The sequence below is a fragment of the Mirounga angustirostris genome, unplaced genomic scaffold, assembly GCF_029215605.1.
Source record: "Mirounga angustirostris isolate CCGP_5_RB_7025 unplaced genomic scaffold, mMirAng1.0.hap1 SCAF_1, whole genome shotgun sequence".
Classification (NCBI taxonomy): Eukaryota; Metazoa; Chordata; class Mammalia; order Carnivora; family Phocidae; genus Mirounga; species Mirounga angustirostris.
Genome location: NW_026991709.1, coordinates 150,788,592 through 150,811,780, shown reverse-complemented (window position 1 = coordinate 150,811,780; position 23,189 = coordinate 150,788,592). Strand labels below are relative to the sequence as shown.

General features: G+C 41.2%; 1 protein-coding gene across 3 annotated transcripts in view; it reads left to right on the top strand.

The window, feature by feature from the left end:
- STAC (SH3 and cysteine rich domain) overlaps window positions 1–23,189 on the top strand; it is a 158,738-nt gene that overhangs the window by 123,343 nt on the left and 12,206 nt on the right. For all 3 annotated transcript variants that reach the window (XM_045904071.3, XM_045904073.3, XM_045904070.3), the window contains 4 exons: window positions 501–565; window positions 2,405–2,493; window positions 17,372–17,423; window positions 17,722–17,859. In XM_045904071.3, coding sequence (XP_045760027.1) covers window positions 501–565; window positions 2,405–2,493; window positions 17,372–17,423; window positions 17,722–17,859 — 344 coding nt within the window. The remainder of the gene's footprint in view (window positions 1–500; window positions 566–2,404; window positions 2,494–17,371; window positions 17,424–17,721; window positions 17,860–23,189) is intronic.

Here is a 23,189-nt window from a genome sequence, read left to right as displayed (position 1 = left end):
TAAATAAATTTAATGTGCAAAATAGAATATAGATATCAAGAAACTGGAATCAAGATATTGAAAATAGATAAAAGAATCTGGTATTTAGAAAAGGTCATTCAAATACAATTTGGCCATCCCTCACTCACTGTTCCATTAACAAATGATTTGATACATTCAACAGATGAATAACATTGTTTCAAAGATGAAGGAAATGCGCTGCCAAATAAGGCCAAGTTGTGAACACAATTGCCAAGTATTCAGGAGGATGCATGCTCGCTGGAGGCATGGACATGGGTGTGGGCATGCAGAGGAGGTGGTGCGGAATGCCACCTGGGGGCGCAGGGGAAGCCTCACGTGGAAGATGACATGAAAGCTGTGTCACTAAGATGAGGAAAAGGCAGTGAGGAGGAGAGTAGAAGCTAGGGAACAGGGAATACATAAAGCCACATCTTCCAGGCATGATTCCAAAACATGGTGACTGGATTCATAAAGCACCTGCTTTTTCTTGTCTCCTTCAGTTTTTACTTATCCAGAAAATGGCACTGACGATTTCAGACACCAAGCAAAGAACATAAACCACCAGGTATTTATCGCTGTGTTAACCTTAAAAAATTGTTTTACCAGCAAAATACAGGTTTATTCAGAAACAGCAGAAAATGTCAATGCAAGACAAGTAAGCTAAGGCAAAACCATAGGCAATCCCACCAAGCAAAGAAGGGAAAAGCTGTTTTATAGAGAAGAGGGGAATAATTGGGGAGACTATTATAAACAAAAAGTCCATTGGAGGAAACTAGGCACGCTAAATATAGTGGATTTTCATTGGCTGAGCCGTTTTCCTTCCCTCCTCCTGCTGGGATAGTAAAGTAGTAGCTGACGTAGTGTCCAGAGCAAGGTCTAAACTGACTACTACGAGTAATAGGGCGTAAGAGCTCCCCCTGCCCAACCTCCTGACTCCATTTTAGTGAGAATTCCCTCTATTAATTGTCACAGATGTCGCAGAAGACAGACCAGGCAAGGTCCTTAGATCACACTGCAGGTCACTACCTAAGTGGGTTGTGAAATCAAGTTAGTAGGTGCTAGAACAGAATAGAGTGTAGAACAGAACAGAAAAGAATAATGTAGCATAACGTGCCATAGCATAGATAGCATAAAACCGATAGATGTCGCTAAACAGAACTATCACAGTGCATCAAAGGTAAGAAGGACAAGTATTGTGTTGTATACTTTTTGTTACCATTGTATATGTTATATACAAATTGATATATAATGTAAGGTGTGTAAATTACATAATTACACAATCTATTATGACCATATGTTATAGTATGTAGGTATATATTTATTACATTTTATGCTCATTTATATATAATATTATATAATTATAAATACCTATCTATATAATTAGAACAAGATAGACTGGGACAGAAGTATATAACATAAGGTACTTGGGCTTTGGATAACAGAGTGAGTCATAGTTGTTCACAACTTTTCTTTATGTCTTACATAGTATATGTTTATCCATATTATTATGTATTTAAATATATTATACAATTATACGTTGTATATATAATTTTACATACACATATATAACGTGTTAAATAGTGATATGTGTATATATTGCTTATGTTATATTGTGTATTATAAAATAGTAATATTATACATTTTGTATATTATATAATTTGTGTTTATTATATATTACAAAGTGAAAACATTTATATAGCATTGACATATATTTGGATAATAATAATGGGTAATATTTATATAACACTTATAAGACTCTTGGATAACCTATAAATTGAGGACAACAATGGGGGGCTGTTGTGAGGTTCAAGTGTGCTAATGCATGTACCATAATGCCTGGCACACACAGTAAGCTATCAAAAATGGTAGCTTTTATTACCATTATTGCAAGGTTTCATGGTCAGGAGATGGTGCTTCTTTGATAGAAACTAAATCGGTCTGATGTCAAAAACTATGCTTTTTTCACAACATGCTTGAACTAATTGCCCCTGACTATACCGGAGTCCCTTTGATAGGCTAGATACCAAATTTTAGGCTAACTGATAAAAAGTCAATTTTAGGAAGTGGAAGTTGTTTACTATTCATATGTCCCTATTTCTATAGCGCGAATATTCCCATTCTTGGGGCTAAGCCTGTCACCTTTCGTGAACAGTAGCAGAGAAAAAATTTATTTGAAGAATTCGCAGTTATTTCTGACAGATTTCTACATAATTGGTTGTGGTTTCTAATGAAATCAAACTTAGCTAAGAAATTGAAGATAAACCTACGGTTGAAACAAAGCCTCAAATAATAGTTAGATATTTTAACACTCATGATCCGTACCCTAGAATTATATTGCATTCACTTAATTCATTTTCTGTTTTCCTCCTTCATTCTCTCATTTGTCTTTTATTTTCTCTTCCAGGGATCTCTTTCCAAAGAACCATTACAGATGAACACCTATGTTGCCTTGTACAAATTTGTACCACAGGAGAATGAAGATTTGGAAATGAGGTAAAAAAAAAATATTTTTTTAAGAAAAAAGAAAGAAAGACAATTTAAAGCCAGTGTTTTCCATGTGAAAAAAAGAATTCAATTAGTGCTACCTCCTTAATGCTATGGAGCAGTGATTCTCACACATGAGTGAGCATCCAGTGACTTGCCCGGCTGGTGAGCAGGCAGATTACTGGGCCCTATCCCTGCAGTTTCTGATTCTGCAGGTCTGGGGGGTTAGGCTTGAGAATTTGCATTTCTAAATGGTTAGCAGGAGGTTCTGATGCTGCTGACCAGGGACCCCACTTTAAGGAGCACACTTAGTGCATCATCAGCAGAACCGCCAATGGGTGTTTGCGTGAAGCTTGAGCGTCGAATGCACTTGGCATCCTGTGGGGTCTAACAGGGAATCAAAATCAATTGTCTTTAATGGCCAAATTGACACGTATTAAAGGATCAAACTAAAACCGTTCGTTTATCCTGGCAGCTCCCCACTGCTGCCCGCCCTGAGCTGTGCTTTTGTTTCAGGATCCATCCCACTTCATGGTACCTGAAACACAGGGGAGGATAAGGTGAGCTTTGGGACCCTTGAGCAATCCAAACACAGTTTAGGTTGTTCCTGTTTCAGGGATAGTGAAACTGGAGTCAGCCCTGAGTTCACATGCTACTTGTGTGACCTTAAGCAATGTGTAAACATTTCATTGCTCTGATTTCCTTACTTATAAAATAATAACAATGACCTCTTCACCCTGAGGTATTTTTGAGGATGAAATGAGTAATGGTCATTAAGCATATAGCACAGTTCCTCGTCATCATAAACACTCAGTAACTGATAGTTATTACAATTTTTATAATGTGGTGTTCACTGGCCTATCTCAGAGAAAATGCTTTATTCCTTTCCTCCATGCATGACCCCAAAACATGAGGGTTTCGTGTTTTTTAGCCCTGGAGCAGGAAAGAAGGGGCTGCTTTTCTAGTCAGATGTTCCCTCAGAGATAAGTTCTTTCCTCTTCTGAAGAGAACAGAGAGCTAAAGTAGCACTGAAAACTATTGAAAGGCCAGAGCATTAGGGATATAGCCTCCATTTTGAGGTAGACTCCACTTGTCTGAATATCATGGAGGCCAAGTTACCAGTTGCCAATCACTGCCTTCACATGGCTTCTGGAAGGTGTTTTCTCTCAACCCTGAAGCTCTTTGGGCTTCTCCTCCTCAGACTGTGCCATTTCCCAGGCATGGTCCCTCTCCCGCTTGCCTGAATGTGGTTTCCCACTTCAGTGAAATCTGCCTCTCCTCTTTCACTTTACCCAAAGCCCCATAAAAGGAAAGAGCTACCAAAATGTCTCCAACTAGCCCCCCCTTCCCAGGTTCCATGTGCCATGAGGTCAAGCCCAGCAGCGTGGCTGCCCCTCATCCAGCAAGACTTCATAGCCGATGTGTGTATCCTGACAGAGTCTGGCTTGTACCCAAGGTCAGCTTGGTTTCAGTATTCATTTGTCATCTTCTTCCAAGTGATTCTTGGGCCTTTCCAGAGCAGAGTTTAGGGCCTGAGTCCTGGCGTCTGGGATTTGTTCAGACAAGTAGGCTCTTATAATCTGAGTTTTCTCCATCACTGCGTAAGAATCACCATGCTGAACTCACTGGCTGGAGCTATAAACAGACCCGAACAGTCTGGCATCACTGCAGGAGGAGGTGACGGCATTTACCTAGGGAAGCTCTGTTCTATCAGAGCTAGAACCGGCCCTAGGGGTTGGAGCCTGCCTGGGAGTCATTGCTGGGGGCTGCCTTGCCTTCAGCTGACTGTCCACAATCAGCTCTCCGCTGATGAAGACAAGGGTGATACCTGTTCACATTGCAGTGAATATGGTTTGTCATGTCCTTCCTGAGACCGTCATTTGGATAGCTAAAATTTAAACTGGAACAATTTCCCAGTGTGTCAGTCCCACCATTTTATACCAGAAAGTTATTCTGAAGTCAGCATATGAAAGGAACAATTCCAGAGAAATACAGGATGTTATTAGGGTACTGAGGAATGACGTCTAGCTGCCTGGTGGTGGTCATAAATTTTTGCGCTTACTTTAGACAGTTGCAGGTCATTAAAGGTCAAGTTGTCTGGTCACAAATCAAACGTTTACAGTCTGCTCTGAGGCAAACAGGACTATTCATTCCCAGGAGTGAAATGCCTGTGTTACATAGACTGCAAGATTGGAATGATAAATCATACTTTTTCCTTTTTTCTTCTTCTTCTTTTTTTTTTTTTTTTTTTTTGCCAAGAGATTGTATGTTCCCAATTTAAAAAGCCAGGCACCTGATTTAGAATGTGTAATACAATGCTTTGGGGATTTAGTATAATTCCTTGAATGAACTGGCACTTTGTGAATTATCCTTTTATCCTCATACTGTAAGGTAGAAAAAAATTCCTTTTAACAAAATATCATTCTTATCCACCTACATTCTCACCCAGGGGAGCACGCGGTATTGTCCTCAGGGCAGAGGACACATGCAGTGAGAGCACAGGGAATGTTTCGAGTGTAAACTTGAGGGCAAAGAAGACCCAACTGGCAGAGCCAATAGCTGTAACTCAGAGCGGCTGAATCATTGCTTCACCAAGCATCCATTATGTATCTGCTCAGGAACAGGGAAAGCTTTTCTGCCAACAGCTAACAATCCAGACCTTTCTACTGACCTCCACAGATCTCAACTCAGAGTTCACTTCCTCTGTACATCCTTTCCTGATACCCCCAATCTGGGTGCAATTCCTCTGTTATCTTCTTTCATGACACCATATTTCTTTCCTTTAAAGCACTCACCTCAACTTGTATTTATATATTTCTGGAATTATTTGGTGAACCTCTATCTCTCTTATAAACTCCATGAGAACAAACCTGTCATTGCCAGCTATATATCCCTGTAGCATAAGACAGTTCTTGAAACATAGTAGACACTTAATGAATACGTGATGAAGGAATGCACGAGTATCGTGGAGATGAAATCAACTAATGCTGGGCCTGCCATGCACAATCAGTGGGCACATCAAGTACGTGATAATATACTGGAAATGATAAAAGGGGAAGCAAACCAAGCTCAGAGGGCTTAGCCAGGACCTCTTTCCTGGAGGAGATGGGCCTTGAACCTACGATGAATATTATTTGTCAAGAAGAAATGATAGAAAAGTAGATCAAAGGGTTTCAGACAATTTGGAAGAAGCCCTGGTAAGCCCTTACTGAGCACTCACGGTTTAGGAATGGAGGAGTAGGCCTCAGAAAGGAGCCACAAGGGCGCTGCCCCCTCAGTCTTAGGGCAGTGAGTCCTCCTTTTAAAAGTGCCGTGGTCCCATCATTGGTCTCCAAATGCTGTCTAAAGGCAGAGGCTTTCAGTGCAAAATAAATGTCCTTCATAAAGTCATCCATTACCTCCCCGAATTGCTGGAGCTCTCATGGAGAATGCTCTATCTGTCCAGCATGGGCGGAGAGCAGGACAGAACGAGGCAGCAGGGCAGAAAAGAGCACTACTGGGGAGTCACAGAGAACTGGATCTGCCTTCCAGTGCTGACCCTTCTCAGCTGCATCTATTTGAGCCAACGATGTAATTTCTTGGGGGGCTCAGTTTGCTCCTTCCTAGGGAGACTAAGTATTAAACCAGATGATGTATATAAAGGTGGGATTTCGTGCCCAGTACAAAGCGAGGTGACCAGTGTATTTTAGATAACTTCTTAATTTGCATCTTTTCACCATATGTCTTATTTCCAAGTCCTCTGGATCTCATCAATACTACCCTAAGGATATAATAGTTGAAAAAACACAACCAAAGACTCTCTCTGGCCTTTGAGCATATCCAGTGGGACTTCATCTAATTTGTCCAGCCAAAAAGAGACTGTGAGACCCCGACCCTCATCTTCTGAGTCTATTTTGCAGTTGCTGACTTATAGGTATGACATTTTACACTGACATGAAAGACATGGTGCCAATATGCACAGGATCCCTGAACTGTCACTGACCATTTAAGGTCTGATAACAATAAAGAGCACCCCATTCCTCTGTCTGAGTGTAATGAGCTTGTATAGTAGATGAACTTCTGAAATTAGGGTCTTAAATAGTTTCCACCAATAACCCTTATTATCAAATTTTTTAAGAGCTTTGAAAATTACACTTTATGGATGGCCAGCTCAATATATGAGCCAAGCTTTGTAAAATGCTACTTGAAACACAAACTAGAGAACCCCATTATAATCTGCACTGACACTGTTGTCATATATGCTGCCTCGTGAGTGCACAGAGGCCGTGTGCCCAATCACCCTCCTAGCCTAGTGGGTGAGACACTTACATATGCACAAACACTCCCACATGCTCACAGTCAGATACACACACACACACACACACACGTTCATACACCCGTGCACACTCAAATACACATTCATTCACGCATATGCACTTACACACACATAGTTAGCAAGAGCTTGATAGCACATGCTTAGCTTTTTGCCTTCCACATTTACAATGTAACCAGTCTCATTATCCTCGCTGATTTTGGGCTCAGAAGTCTGCAAAAACAGTCTTAGAGCCCTTGCTCATTATTCACACCAACATGCCTTTTAAAAATCATTAAGCATAGTGGCATCTGGGTGGCTCAGTGGTTGAGCATCTGACTCTTGGTTTCTTTTTTTTTTTTTTTGAATATATATTTTTTAATTTTATTATGTTACGTTAGTCACCATACATTACATCATTAGTTTTAGATGAAGTGTTCCATGATTCACTGTTTGTGCATAACACCCAGTGCTCCATGCAGAACGTGCCCTCTTTAATACCCATCACCAGGCTAACCAATCCCCCCACCCCCCTCCCCTCTAGAACCCTCAGTTTGTTTCTCAGAGTCCATAGTCTCTCATGGTTCGTCTCCCCCTCTGATTTCTCCCCATTCATTTTTCCCTTTCTTCTCCTAATGTCCTCCATGCATGGACAACTCTTGGTTTCAACTCAGGTCATGATTTCAGGTCCGTAGGATGGAACCCATGTAGGCTCTACACTCAGCACAGGGTGCTCGTCCCTCTCCCTCCCCCTCTGCTCCTCCCAACCCCCACACAAACCTGTGTGTGCATGCGCTCGCTCTCTCGCTCGCTCTCTCTCAAATAAAAAACTTTTTAGAAAGTAAAAATAAAAATCAATAAGACTAATTTTTATGGCTTCGCCGTGCCAGTATATCATGGATATAAGCAGCAGATGTAAATAACTCCAAGTAAACACAAACCCCTAAAACATCTTAGGGACTCTGAAATAAAGGATGGGGAGTAAATAAAAGACTGATGGGTTCAGATGCATATTCTAGTGACCATATAATGCCTATTCCAAAGAATCCATTTTGGCTTCCCACATCTAAGTCATTTTCATTTTTATTAGTTCTCCCCAAACAAATTTATATGATAATGGCCATGTTTCATAAGGGGGAAAGAAAAAGGAAAAAAGGAAAATGCTTAGGAGCCAGGAGAGGGAAAGAGGGAACTGCTTTTCCAATATTATTAAATTCTAAGATACAAATTAATTTCCACTTCAGTGTGTGTCCGAACATCTAAATGGGGCGGGGGAGGGTGGGCTTAAAAGAAAACTGTATTTTCTTTTGTAATCCCAAATAAGTATTTAGATTCTTGAATCGCCAGCCTCTTTCTTGGAATCAGCGAGTCTCGGATTTTTCCATGGTTAAGTCTGAAAGAAACCAGGCAACCATTCATCTCATTAGCTAATATTCACGAGAACCTCTGGAGATGGGATGGCCTGAATTCATCTCTTTCTGATTTTTTTCAAAGCACCACTTGAAATCTAGTTAAAACTGATTTTAACCCTTATGTGGCTGTTCTCAGGATTTGAATCTCTTCACCACTCACCACATGGTGAATGAGCATCGACTTAGTGAACAGTTCGCAGGCCCTGCCCACAAAGAGCTGAAGTGGTCCTTGGGCTAAGGGGGTGGGGGGGCGCAGAAGAGTAGACAAGAAAGCACGCTTCAGTGTGAGGTCTTTTGGGTGGGGAGGTAATTCAGGATGTCGCCACAGCACCTCAAGGAGACATCAAAGCAGCCGTGGGAGGCCAGGAAGGGCTTTGCAAGGAGGTAGCATCACAACCAAGCCAAGTCTCCCAGCAAGAGGGGACCCAGATGCCTGTGCAGCTTGGTTAGTGGGCAGTCATTCTCCCTTTCCAGTAAGGAAAGGATAAGGAAGAATGGGTTCAATGGCAGAACATGAGAATGACTTTAAGAGGTAGGAAATGGGGGGCAAATATCAACCCCATTACAAAGAGGTGGTGCAAATTCACTGCCTGGGTGGGAGCATGTTTTCATAACTACATGCATTCCAGTCCTCATTCTGGAAAGACTATCTTCAACTTCAGTAGAACTAAGTGAATGGACACCTAGCTGTTTTAGTTCATATTCCAATGAGACAGTTTATAGTTCTTTACCTTTTGGGGGGCCAGGTGGGAGAACCAGGGCCAAGAACTGTCAGGTAGAAAGTAGAGGCTCAGGCTGGAACCCAGGGAGGCATACTTCCGGTCCACTGGTCTTTTTCTTACCCCACACTTTTCATCTTGCATTGACTGTGTGGATGTGCTCTCTAACGAGGTTGACAATTCCTTCTTTTTTATTGTTATGTTAATCACCATACATTAGATCATTAGTTTTTGATGTAGTGTTCCATGATTCACTGTTTGTGTATACAATTCCTTCTAATCAGCAGATTGAGACAATGTATTAATTTATCCCGTGTTGGCCATTCATATCCCTTCTTAGGAGTTTATTGGGATTGTTAAGTCTTGTTTTTAAGATCAGGAAGCTTGTGATCTATAGAATGTGTTCATGAAAAGTCACTCTAGTTCACTAATAATTTTTTTTAAAATTGAGGTAAAATCATGAGTCTATACAAATATAAAATGAACACATGTCAAAATTTTTATTTGACTCATTAATTAATGAGAGAACTAGCATAATGTCCCATCTGGTACAAAGGAGAATTCAGACATCACACATACGTAGGCAATCAGGAGCGCTGACATGAATTTACAAATGCGTGCCAAACTGGTCAGTCCTCAAGGGCAACAACTGGTTACATCCCACCAGACACAGTTCACTTGCATTTCTAGGGACGAGAGTCATTTGCATCATCACCAGTTTTCTACAAGTTGTAGAAAATATGTAAAATAGCCCAAAGACAATGAAAGAGGGAGATGGCAGGAAAGATGAGCTAGACACCCAGATCTGTAATATTTGTACCTGTTTCAAAGTCTTTCACAATTTTCCCAATTTTTCCTGACATCTCCTTGAGTTCTTTTCACAAATCTGTGAAGTCACCCAAGAAATTCGTATTTGATAGAGGATAAAACTATGGCTGGGATTGTTAAACCACTTGTCACCAGCCCTAAGAACCTCCTGGAGAATATTATTAAAATAGAGATTCCTGGGCTCCCCCCAGGCCTAGACGGTCAGATCCCACTTGAAGATCTGAATGGCTAAGTGTTCCCCTGGCTTCTGAGTATCTGCCAGACTTCAGAACAGCTGTGACATCTGAAGATACACAATGGGCCAGTGACAGACCCAGGACCACAAGGCAGGTTTCCTGATGCTTGGTCACGTTCGGTACTCCGGTCCGTATCAAGGTTTCGGCCAGCCACTTGTGTGGCTGTGTCCTTCACTCTGTGAGGCTTTATAAATCCTTCATAAAATAAGAAAAGGAGAGCCCTTGAGACAGAGTAAGACAGAATAAGACTCCCTCGGTGTCTCGTTTCCATTCTCTAAGTGCATTACTGCTTGGCAAATGCATCAACTTAATTAAAACCAAATGTAATTCTAATGCACCAATTTGATTTAAAAATAATCTTCACAGTCACCAGGACATCAAAATGCAATTAAGGCTATTTGAGGAAAGTCTCTGATGCATATTATGTTCTGAGGCTGCACTATGTCAGGAAGCCCAGACCCTCCTGAATGCCGCTAATGTGCTCAGCAGCAATCCTCTCGCTCAGATGCCTCTTCCAATTAGGTTCTGGAGAGCATGATCCGGGACAGTTCAGGAACATTTACCAAATCCCATCCAAATGGCCCTTTAGCTGAATGCTTTTTCTCTGAGCCACTCCCCAGACTTGGGGAAGCGCAGACAGTCTCACGGATGCCAGGATTAAGACAAAATCAAACTGTGGATTCAGAAGTTCCTCGTTACCTACCCGTGTGCTCAGACTGTAAAAGGCTCTGGACCAGGACTATGGAAATTGAGAAGCGGGTCTAGCGAAAAATTAAGCAATCGATCTGAAGTTAATGGAGCAGTTTGGCTCCTTTTTATGTTCCCCTGACATGGTTTTTCCAGGACATCTCTTCTGGCTGAGTGACTCTGGTTGCCCTAAGACGGATTTGGTTTTTGTTCCTTTGTTTGGTTTTGGTTGGTTGGTCCTTTGGGTTTTGTTGTTGTTTTTGTTTGTTTGGTTGATTTTTTGTTGGTGTTGTTCCTAATGAATAAAAAAGGGTAAGAAATACTAAAGATATCTGAAAAATACTTGGCAGAGTCAAATGGGCAGTTCTGATGAGTTTCATAGGGCTTGGGTGGTGTAAGAGGCAGCTTGATTTAGTGGTGTTAGTAGTGGATTCACATCCTGCCTGTAACTGGTGAAGTCTCTCCGAACCTTCTTACTTGTGTGCAGATGTAGCTGGCCATGCCTGCTTCATTCAGTAACCCTGCTATACCTTTCCAGACTAGTTGGCTGGCCTCCTCCACTATTCCAACACCTCCGTTGCAATCAGCGGCTGGAGCTCCAGCCCCCAGCCCTTGCCGCACCTTTCCCATCACTACCTGGGGTGGAGGGCAAGAGGGAGGGGCAGATATAAAGAGAGAAAAGCTTTTTCACCAAAGCTCTGAATCACACTGAAGCCCCTTGAGAAGCCAAAGATGATCTCATGAACCAACCATCCCTGCCAAAATCCTAAGGGAACACCCATTTGAAAGGCAATAATCACTAATCTTCTCATTTCCAAGTGAAAAAAAATTACACTTTCAGGAAGAAATTAGAACTTTCGAGCCCTTAATGTATATCAGTCAGGGCGAAAGCCTTCCACATATGCATTCTCATCCAATCCACACAGCAACTATGCAAAATAAATATAGTTTATTAAGTATTTGCTATGTATAGTATGGAATTATATAAATCTCATTGAGGTAGCTGAGTCTCAATGAAGCATATATGTTGGGATTTGGGGGGGGGGCGGTCAATTCCACACTTGTTTGTCCCCTCCCCCCCCATCAGCATGTTTCTTCTCATTCAGGAAGAGCCTTGGTGTAAATTACCAGCTTCTATGTCTTTCCCCTTTAAGGGTACCAGCATCGGAGCACCTAGGTGGCTCAGTCAGTTAAGCATCTGCCTTTGGCTCAGGTCATGATTCTGGAGTCCCAGGATCAAGCCCCACATCTAGCTCCGTGCTGAGCAGAGAGTCTGCTTCTCCCTCTGCCCCTCACCTAGCTCATACTCTCACTTTCTCTCTCTCTCAAATAAATAAATAAAATCTTTCAAAAAGAAGAAAGAAAAGAGTACCAGCATCTTACTAGAATAAAATCTCTTAACTATTTAGAAAAAAAAAAAAAAAAAAGAACCGGCATCTTGAGGGCAGTAATTATGTCTTAACAACAATACCAGCCACCATCTGTTCTGGGCTTATCTAAATGTGCTGTAGAAGTATTACCTCACCTAATCCTCAAAAATATTGATTAGCTAGATACTATTATTTTCCTCACCTTACAGATAGGAAAACCGATGCTTAGAAAACTCTTCTCGTTTTGTACACTCAACACACACCCAAAACCTACCATGTCACAAGCATTCAAAAAATACTCAGGTGTCCTATAATTTCCTTTGGCTCAATAGGCAGAGATGGAGGAATAAAGAAAGACAAATGTCACTTGCTTTCCAGAATATTCAGTATATCCCAAACATTGTGAAAACAAAAAGGGCCCAGAACATCCTTCCTTGTCCCTCTGCCTCACAGTGGAGGGCCAGTCTAAAGTCTCAGGTTGTCTGAGACAGTGGAGAAGGGGCTTCTCAAATGCAGTGACCTCATCAGGAAGGTGTCGGTGTCTGCACTCCTAGGAATCTGTGGTCCCCATGGGGAATGGAGAGACTGGGCAGGGTCTCAGGACAACTCCCCCTCCACCCTCCAAAAGCCCACCCCTAGAAGACCAAACCATGGCCATAACACCTTGCAGAAGAGCTCCCTGAAGCTGGCTGGGCCCAGCTAGCATCAGCCATATGCTCAGTGATACTGTGCCCTCTAAGTCCCCAAAACCAGTCTCCCTTGTGGTGAGAGAGAGAGGTTCCTATGTCCAAATGCAAAACTGAGAAATGAGGGAGGCAGAGGACTGCTGAAAAGGAACCAGAGAGCAGCCATCCAGTTCCCACCCACGGACACAGACACACACACTCATGGATCAACGTTGTCCCCTCGCTGTTGAGTGGTGATTCATCAGTTAGCTGTTCTTACTCTATTCCTGCTCTTGATGGTAGCACATAGTTCCCTCATCATGTCAAGACTTTCCAAAAATCGTTATATAACCAACCCGAAAATCATCCTCTGGATCCAAGACCAATGTTACTGAGCAAACCAAAAGAAAAGGCCAGCTGCGGTGCTCTGATCAGTCTGCGCCAAAGAGGAAACTGATCCCTTTACTGTTTATGATGTACATTATGTTGTGTACATGTATCATTCTTGGGTAAAGTACAGCAAAATGCTTACCTGAACTTAGGATGCTCTGATTGAATTAAGCAAAGGGAATCTTTTTTTAAATATTTGGGGGCCTGACAAGTTCATCGCCAGGAATTTGGAAATAGAGTTAAATTATAAAATCTGCACATTATGGATCAGGAACATAAGGTCTCCTGAAAGAAAGAGAGGAACTGTTAGACCAGAGCAGTACTTTGGGGTGTGAGACCCCAAAATGAGAAAGAACTGTTCCATGGAGAGGGGCCTGGTGGGCCACAGAAGCATGAAATGGTTGAAGGCAAAGAGTCATGCCCTGGCATGCCAGTGTCCATCCTAGGACCAAATGGGGGAAGGAGGATTTTTAGGTATTAGGCCTCCATTCCTCCAGGAATGATGGACAGGCTCTCCCTATGTGGAGCGAGTGAGCAGAATGTTTGCAGTTAGTTCTTTGATGGCAGGACATAGTGCACCAACACCATGGCTGGGAGAAGAAAACGAAGTTGAGAACCGATTGAGTAGAGAACTTACAGTTGATAGTGGAGGGCAGCCACCCAGGGCCACCCAGGCTTGCAGCTGGGAGTCAGGGGAAGAACGCCCTCAGGCTGTAGGGGCAGCTTACGTATGGCCAGCAGCCGGGGTTAGCTGGTTTCCCAGGCTCCCTGTGGATTAGCGAATTTGAATAATTTCGCAGGTTCCAGGGCATAAGGGCTGTTGCTCATTGTCTGGAACCTGGCCCCAAAAACAGGTAGGGCTGGGGCTGGTGTATCATGTCCTGGACTATGAGAGTCCTAGGGGAAGTGGTTGAGGTGTTGACTTAACCAGTTGCTTAAGGGGAACTGACTGGCCTCTAGCTAGAGTTTCAAAACTGAGTCAAGACACCTCTTAAAAAATAAATTAAAGGGGTGCCTGGGTGGCTCAGTCGGCTAATCGTCTGCCTTCGGCTTAGATCATGATCCCGGGGTCCTGGGATCGAGTTCCCCATCGGGCTCCCTGCTCGGCAGGGAGTCTGCTTCTCCCTCTGCCACTCCCCCTGCTTGTGTTCCTTCTCTTGCTGTGTCTCTCTCTGTCAAATAAATAAATAAAATCTTTGAAAATTAATTAAATTAAAAACATGACATTACCCAGAGTGGTTTTATCTTGCTTCCCCACTCAGATGCACAGGCCTGGGCCCCATGAATGCAGGTGCTATGGAACAGTGCCGAGACTGGTGGGTGATGCGGGGCAGGGGCAGGGGGCAGGACGAACCCCACGGGCCACGGGTTTGCTGACCAAGATGTCAGAGCGTTGCTGTCTTGGATTCAAGTGTTGCCTGGGGCAAGATCTTGCCTGCAGTGAAAAAGAGACATTAGCTGTCTCCACCAGATGATTAGAGTAGTTGGCTAATATCAGTCGTCTACCCTTATGCTTTATAACTGCATCCCATCTATTCTCTTCATAGTCCTTATGATAATTTGTGATTATATATTTATCAGAGATACAGATTACCTTCTTCTTATTATTTATAACCTTGTTAAACATTGTGTTATATATTTGCTTATTTGTGTCCATTTTTCTCACTAGAACATTAACTCCAGTGAAGATGTTATTCTCCAAAGAATACCCAGAATCGGCAATCTGGGATATTTGTTGAGTGAGTTGGTAAACAAACAAACAAAAAGGAATAAATAGTTGAACGTAACTCTCCTCCCTCACTAAGCAATTTTCTAGTCCTGGCAATGTTCTTTTATAGGATAAGACAATCCCCATCACACTGTCAAGAGGGTGTCTGGTATTGCTTATAAAATTTTAGCTTGTGTTCCAGTGAGTGCCTTATTCTTATATGTGGTTTAGTTACCATGGGCCATATGCTCAGGGACAGCCACTCTTTGACCTTTGGCCATGGTAAAGAGTGAGTCTCTATCTAGACCGTAAAACCAGCGGTTGGATCCAGGCAGCATCCTTTTTCACTCTTAGGAAAAGGGGCGCCCCCCCCACCTCCAGCTTTATTCCTTACTTCCCGCTTCTTCCAAGCCATCAGCAAAGTCATTGGACTTGACGCTAACACACGGTTTCTTCAGGTTATTAAGTTAAGTAAAATCTGCTGGAGCTAGAAAGATTGTTCTACATCAGCTTTCATCTTTGCTGCTCACCTGGGAAAAGAGTGATTTTCAGCCATCTTGCCTTCTGTGGCATCAGCACGGAACTGTGACTTGAAATACCAAAATGCCACTCGTGTTTAATGCTTCAGGTGCAACAAGCCTGTTCTATTTGGAATCCCCTACAAAGATAGATATTAACTGAGAATTGAAAATGACAGCAGAAGAGATTGACTCAGAATGGCAAAATGAGCCCACGGATCTACTTCCTCTCTTGCTCCAATCCCTTAAAATATCAGAAAATATATTTTTTTAAGAATACCTCTATAACAGTACTAGAAAACAAGAAATAATAGTATCCGAGACCCCAAAATTGTGAGAAGTTCCTGGCAAACTACAGCAAATAGGGGCACATTCAAGGAGACACTGAACTTATAGCAAATTCATTGAAGAACATGAGGGTGTCTCTAGTGGCTTGATTGCATTAATGACCCAAATTCTTCACCCTTTCCTGTACTGCCCTTTGCCATGGGACCTCACAGTTCCTGTCACCACAGAAGTGGAGCCCCTGTCCCAACCCTTGAGTCTGACCAGCCTCATGACATGCTTTGCCCAATAAAATGAGGCAGAAGTGACAATGTATGATTTCGAGCCTGGCCTTGGAGGCCTTATGTGTTTTGCATGTTTCCATTTGCTGCTCTTAAAATTCTGGCATTGCCATGAATGTGCAAATTAGCCTTCTGGGGTATGAGAAACAGGAAATAGGGCGAAGTCTCCCCAGTCATCCCAGCCAATAGCCAGCCAACACCCAGGCATGTGAGTGAGCCATTGTTTTGTGGCTGTCTGTTACACAGCATTATCATGGCAATATATGACTGATACAGACTCCCAGCTGTATTCATGACACCACATTACTGCTTATAATGAACAATAGGCAGCAACGGTGTTTGACTCCAGAATCAAAGGAACACCTAAACTCAGAAGAAAGGGAACCCATGCCTAAGGGAGGGCTCCTATGTAAGCACAGAAGTCTGAGAAAGACAAAGAACTGTGTTTCAATAACTCTAGACCACAGACCATCTAGAGAGCAGGGGGAGGGAAGGAAAAGGCAGCTGTATTTAACAGGAGAATCAACTGACCTCTCCCTCACCAAGGTTAAGAGAGAGCCCTGCCCTGTTTTAGCCATTGGAGTATGGTAGGAGACTCCAGGCTGCTTGCCTGCTACATTTTCAAGCATCTAAAAATGAGATGCCCCAATCGACACACCCTGCTCTCTTAAGCAGAGCCTGAAAGTAGTCCTTGTATTTGGGAGAGAGACACAGTGCAGAAACAGATGCATGTAATAGCAGAGAAGCTCGCCCAGCTGTCCATACCCATCTACCTCTGTGTTCAGCCATTAATGTAAAGAAACAACCAAGAAATACAGATGTTGAAGAAAATTCCTTGACAAAAAGGAGAAGCGATAAAGAGGAGGCCAACAAATTCTAGAGGAAACAAAGAATTCAATAAAGGAAAGAAATATTGTTTTAAAAACATAATAATATCCTCAGCCAGATCTATTATAATATGACATCCATAACAGAAAGTGGCAAATATGAATAGGAAGCTTCCAGAAATAATAAAGAACCCTTCTCTATATGTAAAAATAAAGCTAATACTGAGGCAACTATGTGGCTCAATCAGTTAAGCACCTGACTCTTGATTTCAGCTGAGGTCATGATCTCATGGTTATGGGATTGAGCCCCGAGTCAGGCTCTGTGCTCAGCGTGGAGTCTGCTTGAGATTCTCTCTTTTCCTCTGGGTCTGCCTCTTCCCCTACGCTCACTCTCTCTTTCTCTCTCTCTCAAAATAAAGAAAAACTTTCAAAAAATAAAGCTAGTATTATTTTTTAAAATACAGCACAGAAATAATACTTGTTTTGAATGTATAACAAAACTATTTTCATGGGTGGGAAGAACTGAGAAAAAGTCATGTTTATTTTACTTCTATTTATTTTAGGATTATTTGTATACATGAAAAACTATTACTTGTGACTCTGAAGTGTCATCTTTTTCCCTCCCCCTCTCCCCACCTTCCCCACTTAACCCGTTCATTCTTCATTATAGGCCAGGAGACATGATTACTCTTCTAGAAGACACCAATGAAGACTGGTGGAAAGTAAGTATTTCTCTTTCTTTAAAAAAAAAAAGAGGGCGCCTGGGTGGCTCAGTTGGTTAAGCAACTGCCTTCGGCTCAGGTCATGATCCTGGAGTCCCGGGATCGAGTCCCGCATTGGGCTCCCTGCTCAGCGAGGAGCCTGCTTCTCCCTCTGACCCTCCCCCCTCTCATGTACTCTCTCTCATTCTCACTCTCTCAAATAAATAAAATCTTTAAAAAAAAAAAAAAAGAATCCATGGGTAACTGTAATTACAACAAATGCTACAATTGTGGATGCATGCCTCTTTTTTCCTTTCAGGGGAAAATTCAAGACAGGATTGGCTTCTTTCCGGCCAACTTTGTTCAGAGAGTACAACAAAACGAGAAGATTTTTAGATGTGTTAGGACCTTCCTTGGGTGTAAAGAACAGGGGCAGATGACACTGAAAGAGAATCAGGTGAGTAAAGCATGCAAGCACATACCAGGTACGACCAAAACAGAGAAATAGTCACTAACAAATATAACAATACACATAAATCTGAATGAATGGGGTCATATTCAAAGTGTTCACTTTGAGAAAAGATAATACTCTGGTGGTATTATGTAGTGTAGTAGAATCTAAACCTGCAAAGCCAGAATGTTAGGAAGCTCCTTTGGTGGTATCTGTTCACAAGAGGAAATGTACATAAAGTTATAGCAGCAGGGTAAGGACATCTATCTGGTCCTGGTCCTTTTCTCTGAGGACCGCTGGTCTCTGATGTGGATACCTACTCCAGTTTGGGCTCTGTGCTGTTTTCCACCAATGCGTGGTTAATTTTTCATAGTTTCTTGGGAATACTTTGTTGTTACTTGCTGAGGATTCCACAGTTCATTGCATTTGCCTCCAGTCACAAAGGCCCTTCTAAGTAAGGTCTCCTTGTCCAGACTCTAAGCTTCTGCCTTTTCACTGGAATCTAAGACACCTTCACATTGCTGCATAAAACATAGTCAGGACATAAGTAACCAGAGACTGTCTCACACCAGTGCCCAGATGTCTCCGTACATCTAATCTAGAGGTGTCTGGCGCCATCTTGCTCTAGTGCCATGTTGAATGTGAGGTTCAGCATGCAACGGCAAATAAATGACACTGTCAATTTCCTGAGAAGTGAGGTATGAACCCCTTGCACATGTATGTCTTCAAGCTCCGTGCTTCTTGCTCCCTCATCTCACTCCTGGAATATTGAAAGACACAAAAGGACAAGACACGCGGTCCGCTCTTTGTCTTAACTCTGCCTCTCTTTGCCTTCTTTCAGCAGAGAGAGGGCTTCCTACTGCCCCTTCTTCTCTGACTCCAGCTTCCTCATGTCAGATCCTATATCCTCACTATAAAGTATAATAATACTCTAAGACCTCCACGTTTGCTCTTGGTGTATTTGGGGATGATATGAGAAATCAGACATTAGAAATTTCTTCTGTCTCCTAATAAAGTCTCACAATTAACTCTGATTTCCAATTTTGGAAGCCAAAGCCTTGACTTTCTTTCTGTCTCCACTTTTGGTATGATAATTCTAATACTTCCTAAGGCAATTAATGCCTCTGGTTGGAAATGGTGAGGTTCACCCTACAAAGAGGTACAAAATGAAAAACATATTAATAATTTTAATACTATCCCAGGGTGCCTGGGTGGCTCAATCGGTTAAGCTTCTGCCTTCGGCTCAGGTCATGATCTCAGAGTCCTGGAAAAGAGCCCACATCGGGCTCCCTGCTCAGCAGAGAGTCTGCTTCTCCCTCTGATCCTCAGATAAATCTTTAAAAAATGATAATAATTTTAATACTATCCTTGTTCAATAGCATTGCCCAAAACACATCTTAAATGTCATTTTTGTAATTGCCTACAAAGACAGTTTCTAAGTCCCATAAGACTTTATATTACTTTATATTTACATTACTTTATATTTGATTTATAACCTTTAAGAACTGGTTTACCTAACTGGTCAACAATTTTATATGCCACATGGAGTGCCAAATACTTGATCATCTTCAAACTAACAAGTACACCCCCAAAGAATAATGATTTACCTTTTCTTTATGGCTATTTAAAAGAAAATTCTTTGTATCTAGCCCCTGATTCACAGAGAAGAACAAATTAATACAGTCCTAGATATTGCCACAGTGATAATTATTAAAAGTATCATCATTATTACTTACTATTTATGTCATACATATGTATTTATAAAGTATATATACCTATGACATTTTACGTGAGATCCCACACATGCCCTAAGAATTTTATTGATTAATTCTTCACTATTTATATTTTATAAATGATGAAACAAAGGCTCATAGAGGTTATATGCCTTACTCAAGGGGGCAAAAACCTGGTAAGTATCCAGGCTGGAACTTCCTTTTTTTTTTTTAAGATTTTATTTATTAGAGAGAGAGAGAAAGAGAACGAGCAGGGAGGAGACAAAGAAGCAGGCTCCCCGCTGAGCGGGGAGCCCGACATGGGGCTCAATCCCAGCACCCTGGGATCATGTCCTGAGCCGAAGGCAGACACTTAACCTACTGAGCCACCCTGGTGCCCTGAGGCTGGAACTTAAACATAGGTCTGCAAACTCCAAGCCAGTGCTTTCCACTGAGCCATGTGCCCTGGACAATGTGGAACCAGCTTTGAGCAGTATAGCATCATTTGCATAGGTTGGCTCCCAGGGAAGGCAAATGTTATAAAGGCAAGTATCTGAGGACCAGAGAGCCCTTTGGGAATAAATTCTTGCTTCTATTAGTGGGTCATCCTTGAATCCAGGCAATGGATTCTCATCAGATGGAGACCCCATCTTTAATGCCACACACATACCCCACACAGCAAACAGGCACTTTTCCCATGCCAGTGCTTCTCCAAATGTACTCAACTATATCTTCCCTGTTCCAAAAACTTGGAAGGTCTTTTGAATGAAATAAATTCAAGAATGATACCCATCTTTATTGGCAAAGTGTTATTAAATAATTTTGCTAGCATGTTTGATTTTTTCCCTCAGAATAATCTTGTGCTTCCCCACTTGAAACTAAACATTGTTTTATGTTATTAATATACAAGTCAGTGAAATCAGAGGCAAATTAAAATTTGCTCAACTTGATCAATTTCTAGAAGCAGAACATCCACTCAGTGACTCTTACCAATTCCTTGGCTGTAGTCCCCAAAATTGTCTTTTCTGTGAATGGGCTCACACCTGCCTTTTCCACTCTCATGGTTGAACTGCCATCTTCCAGGATGGGGGTGGGTAGGGGAGAGGCAAACAATCCAACCTCTTCAATTAGACATGTTCAAGACACAACACAGTATTTCAGCCTAAACCAGGAACCAGATGGATCTGCCCATAATCCTTTAGAAAAGTTCCATAAGCCCTGATATTTCTGAGAGTGTGGTTTGGACCACCTGAATCATAATCACCTGGGAGCTTGTTGAAAACTGGACTCCATCCCAGACCTGCAGAAGCAGAACTTCTCAGGGAAAAAGCAGAGAATCTCTCTCTTTATAAATTCCCCAGGATCAAAGCTAAAGTTTGAGAATGACTTTCACTTCCATTCTCTCACTTTTAAATCCTGTAGTAGTCCTGTGACAACTGAAGGCATTTTTATGTCCAGTTACATATGGATCAACAAAAGGCACTGAGGTCTCTAGCCCTACACAAATTCTCTATTTTCAATCTTTGGCATCAACGTGGCAACCAATTTTGGAAAAATGTCAGCCACTTGAAAGAAAATGTACATTTTAAAGATCTACTATTGAGAAAAATATTTTAAAATTTGGCTCCACTTTAGTGTCCTACTAAACCTTTTAGGCGTAAAATTTCAAAACATGTTGGTCAAAATGAGGAGAGTATAACATAGTAGCAAGAACACAGATTCTAATGTCCTACAGAAATGGATCCATATCCTGTGTGATTTTGGCAAAGTAATCCCTGAATGTCAACATTTTTATCTGTAAAATCGGCACAGTAGCACCTCCCTCTTGACATGGGGTGAGGGTTAAACATGATCCCCTGTGTAAAATGCCAGCACAGTGCCTGGCCATCACCAATGCTTAGCAAGGTCCCCATGCTACCAGCATCATTCAGAGTGAGTTCCAGATTCATCTGCAATGGCCAATGCCACCTGAAATTACCTAGTAAGCATCAGAAAATAGCCAGTATGATATCTGCAACTCTAAAAATATAAAGAGACAAATGCTCTTTAGCAGGGAAATAGAAGAAATTTGATTCTGAAAATAAATGCAATGCATCTCTTTGATCAAATCATATTTCTGCCTCTGGAGTTAATTTGTCTTATAATTATTTTATTATTTTTTTCACAGAGCTCTTATTTCTAAAGAGAATCAAGTAATCCTTTTGTTATGAACACAATTAGGGTTTGCACTAACGCCATAGTATTTTTTTTCATTTTTAAAATTCAAAAAATGTCCTTATTAAATCGACTTTAAATACCATAGAAGTATTTCTTGAAATTCATCCATAGTTCTGCCATCCCAATAGAACTGTTTTTATTGATTCTTTGTGTTATGTCAAAGCTTTAAAGAAAAATAAGCAAATTATTTTTAAATTACAAAACTAAAATGCATTTATTGTGGAGAAAATTTGAAAAATACAAAAAAAGTATAAAGAAGAAAATAAAGATAGGTAGTTCAAGCATCAAGTTATTACCGACATAAACAATTTGGTATATTTTCTACCAAAATTTTCTTCTAATTAATATTTTGGTGTATCATATTCTATATAGTGTTCTAAGTTTGTTTTTTTAACTTAGTCACTAAATGTTTCTCAAACCGTTTTTAACAGTTCTGTAACATTTTATCCCATACATCAGGGTTTGGCAAACTATGGCGTATTGACCTATGGTCAAATCTGGTCCTGTTTTTAAAACAGAGTTTATTGGAACAGAGCTACATTCATTCATATGTGTATTATCTGAAGCTGCTTTCACACTGGAACAGCTGAGTTGAGTGGTGGCAACAAAGACCCTATGGCCTGCAAAGCCAAAAATATTTACTGTTTAGTCCTTTACAGAAAAAGTTTTTCAACCCCTAGTCTAGATGTACAAGAATGTGCTTCAGTATTCCCCTGTTATTGGATATTCCATTTTAATTTTTTTAACTATTGATAATTGCAGCGAACATGTTTAAACCAAAATCTTTTACCATAATTCTGATTATTTCCATAGGATAGACTTTAGAATTTATAGACAAATAGATAAAAGATTTTTACAGTTATTGATACATATGACCAAATTGCTTCCAAAAAGGTTGTGCCAATTTCTACCCACATTAGCTGTTTATGAGAATACTCAGGTGACCACCACATCCTTGCCAAAATTAAACATTACTATTTTTGATGTCTGTCATTTTGATAGCTCAATAACATTTCTATTAATCTGCATTTCCTGGATGGTTAAGGAAGATGAAGTTTTATCACACATAATCAGACATTTGTATGTCTTTTATGAATAATCTGTTTATGTAGTTTGCCTATTTTCTTACACTGTTCTCTAGCTTTTAAAAATATTTACATCTGGTCTACCATATGTGGCCAAAATTTCCGCAGTTTATCATTTGCCTTTTTATCTTAATGCTTCTTCCTTTGGGAACTTAATTCTTTGGTTGGATTGGCTCTATTTTACCATATTTCCCCTCTAGTTTTATTTTTTTTTAATTTTTATTCTAATTCAATTAATTAACATATAATGTGTTATTGGTTTCAGAGGTACAGGTCTGTGATTCATCACTCTTATATAATACCCAGCGCTCAGTCACATGTA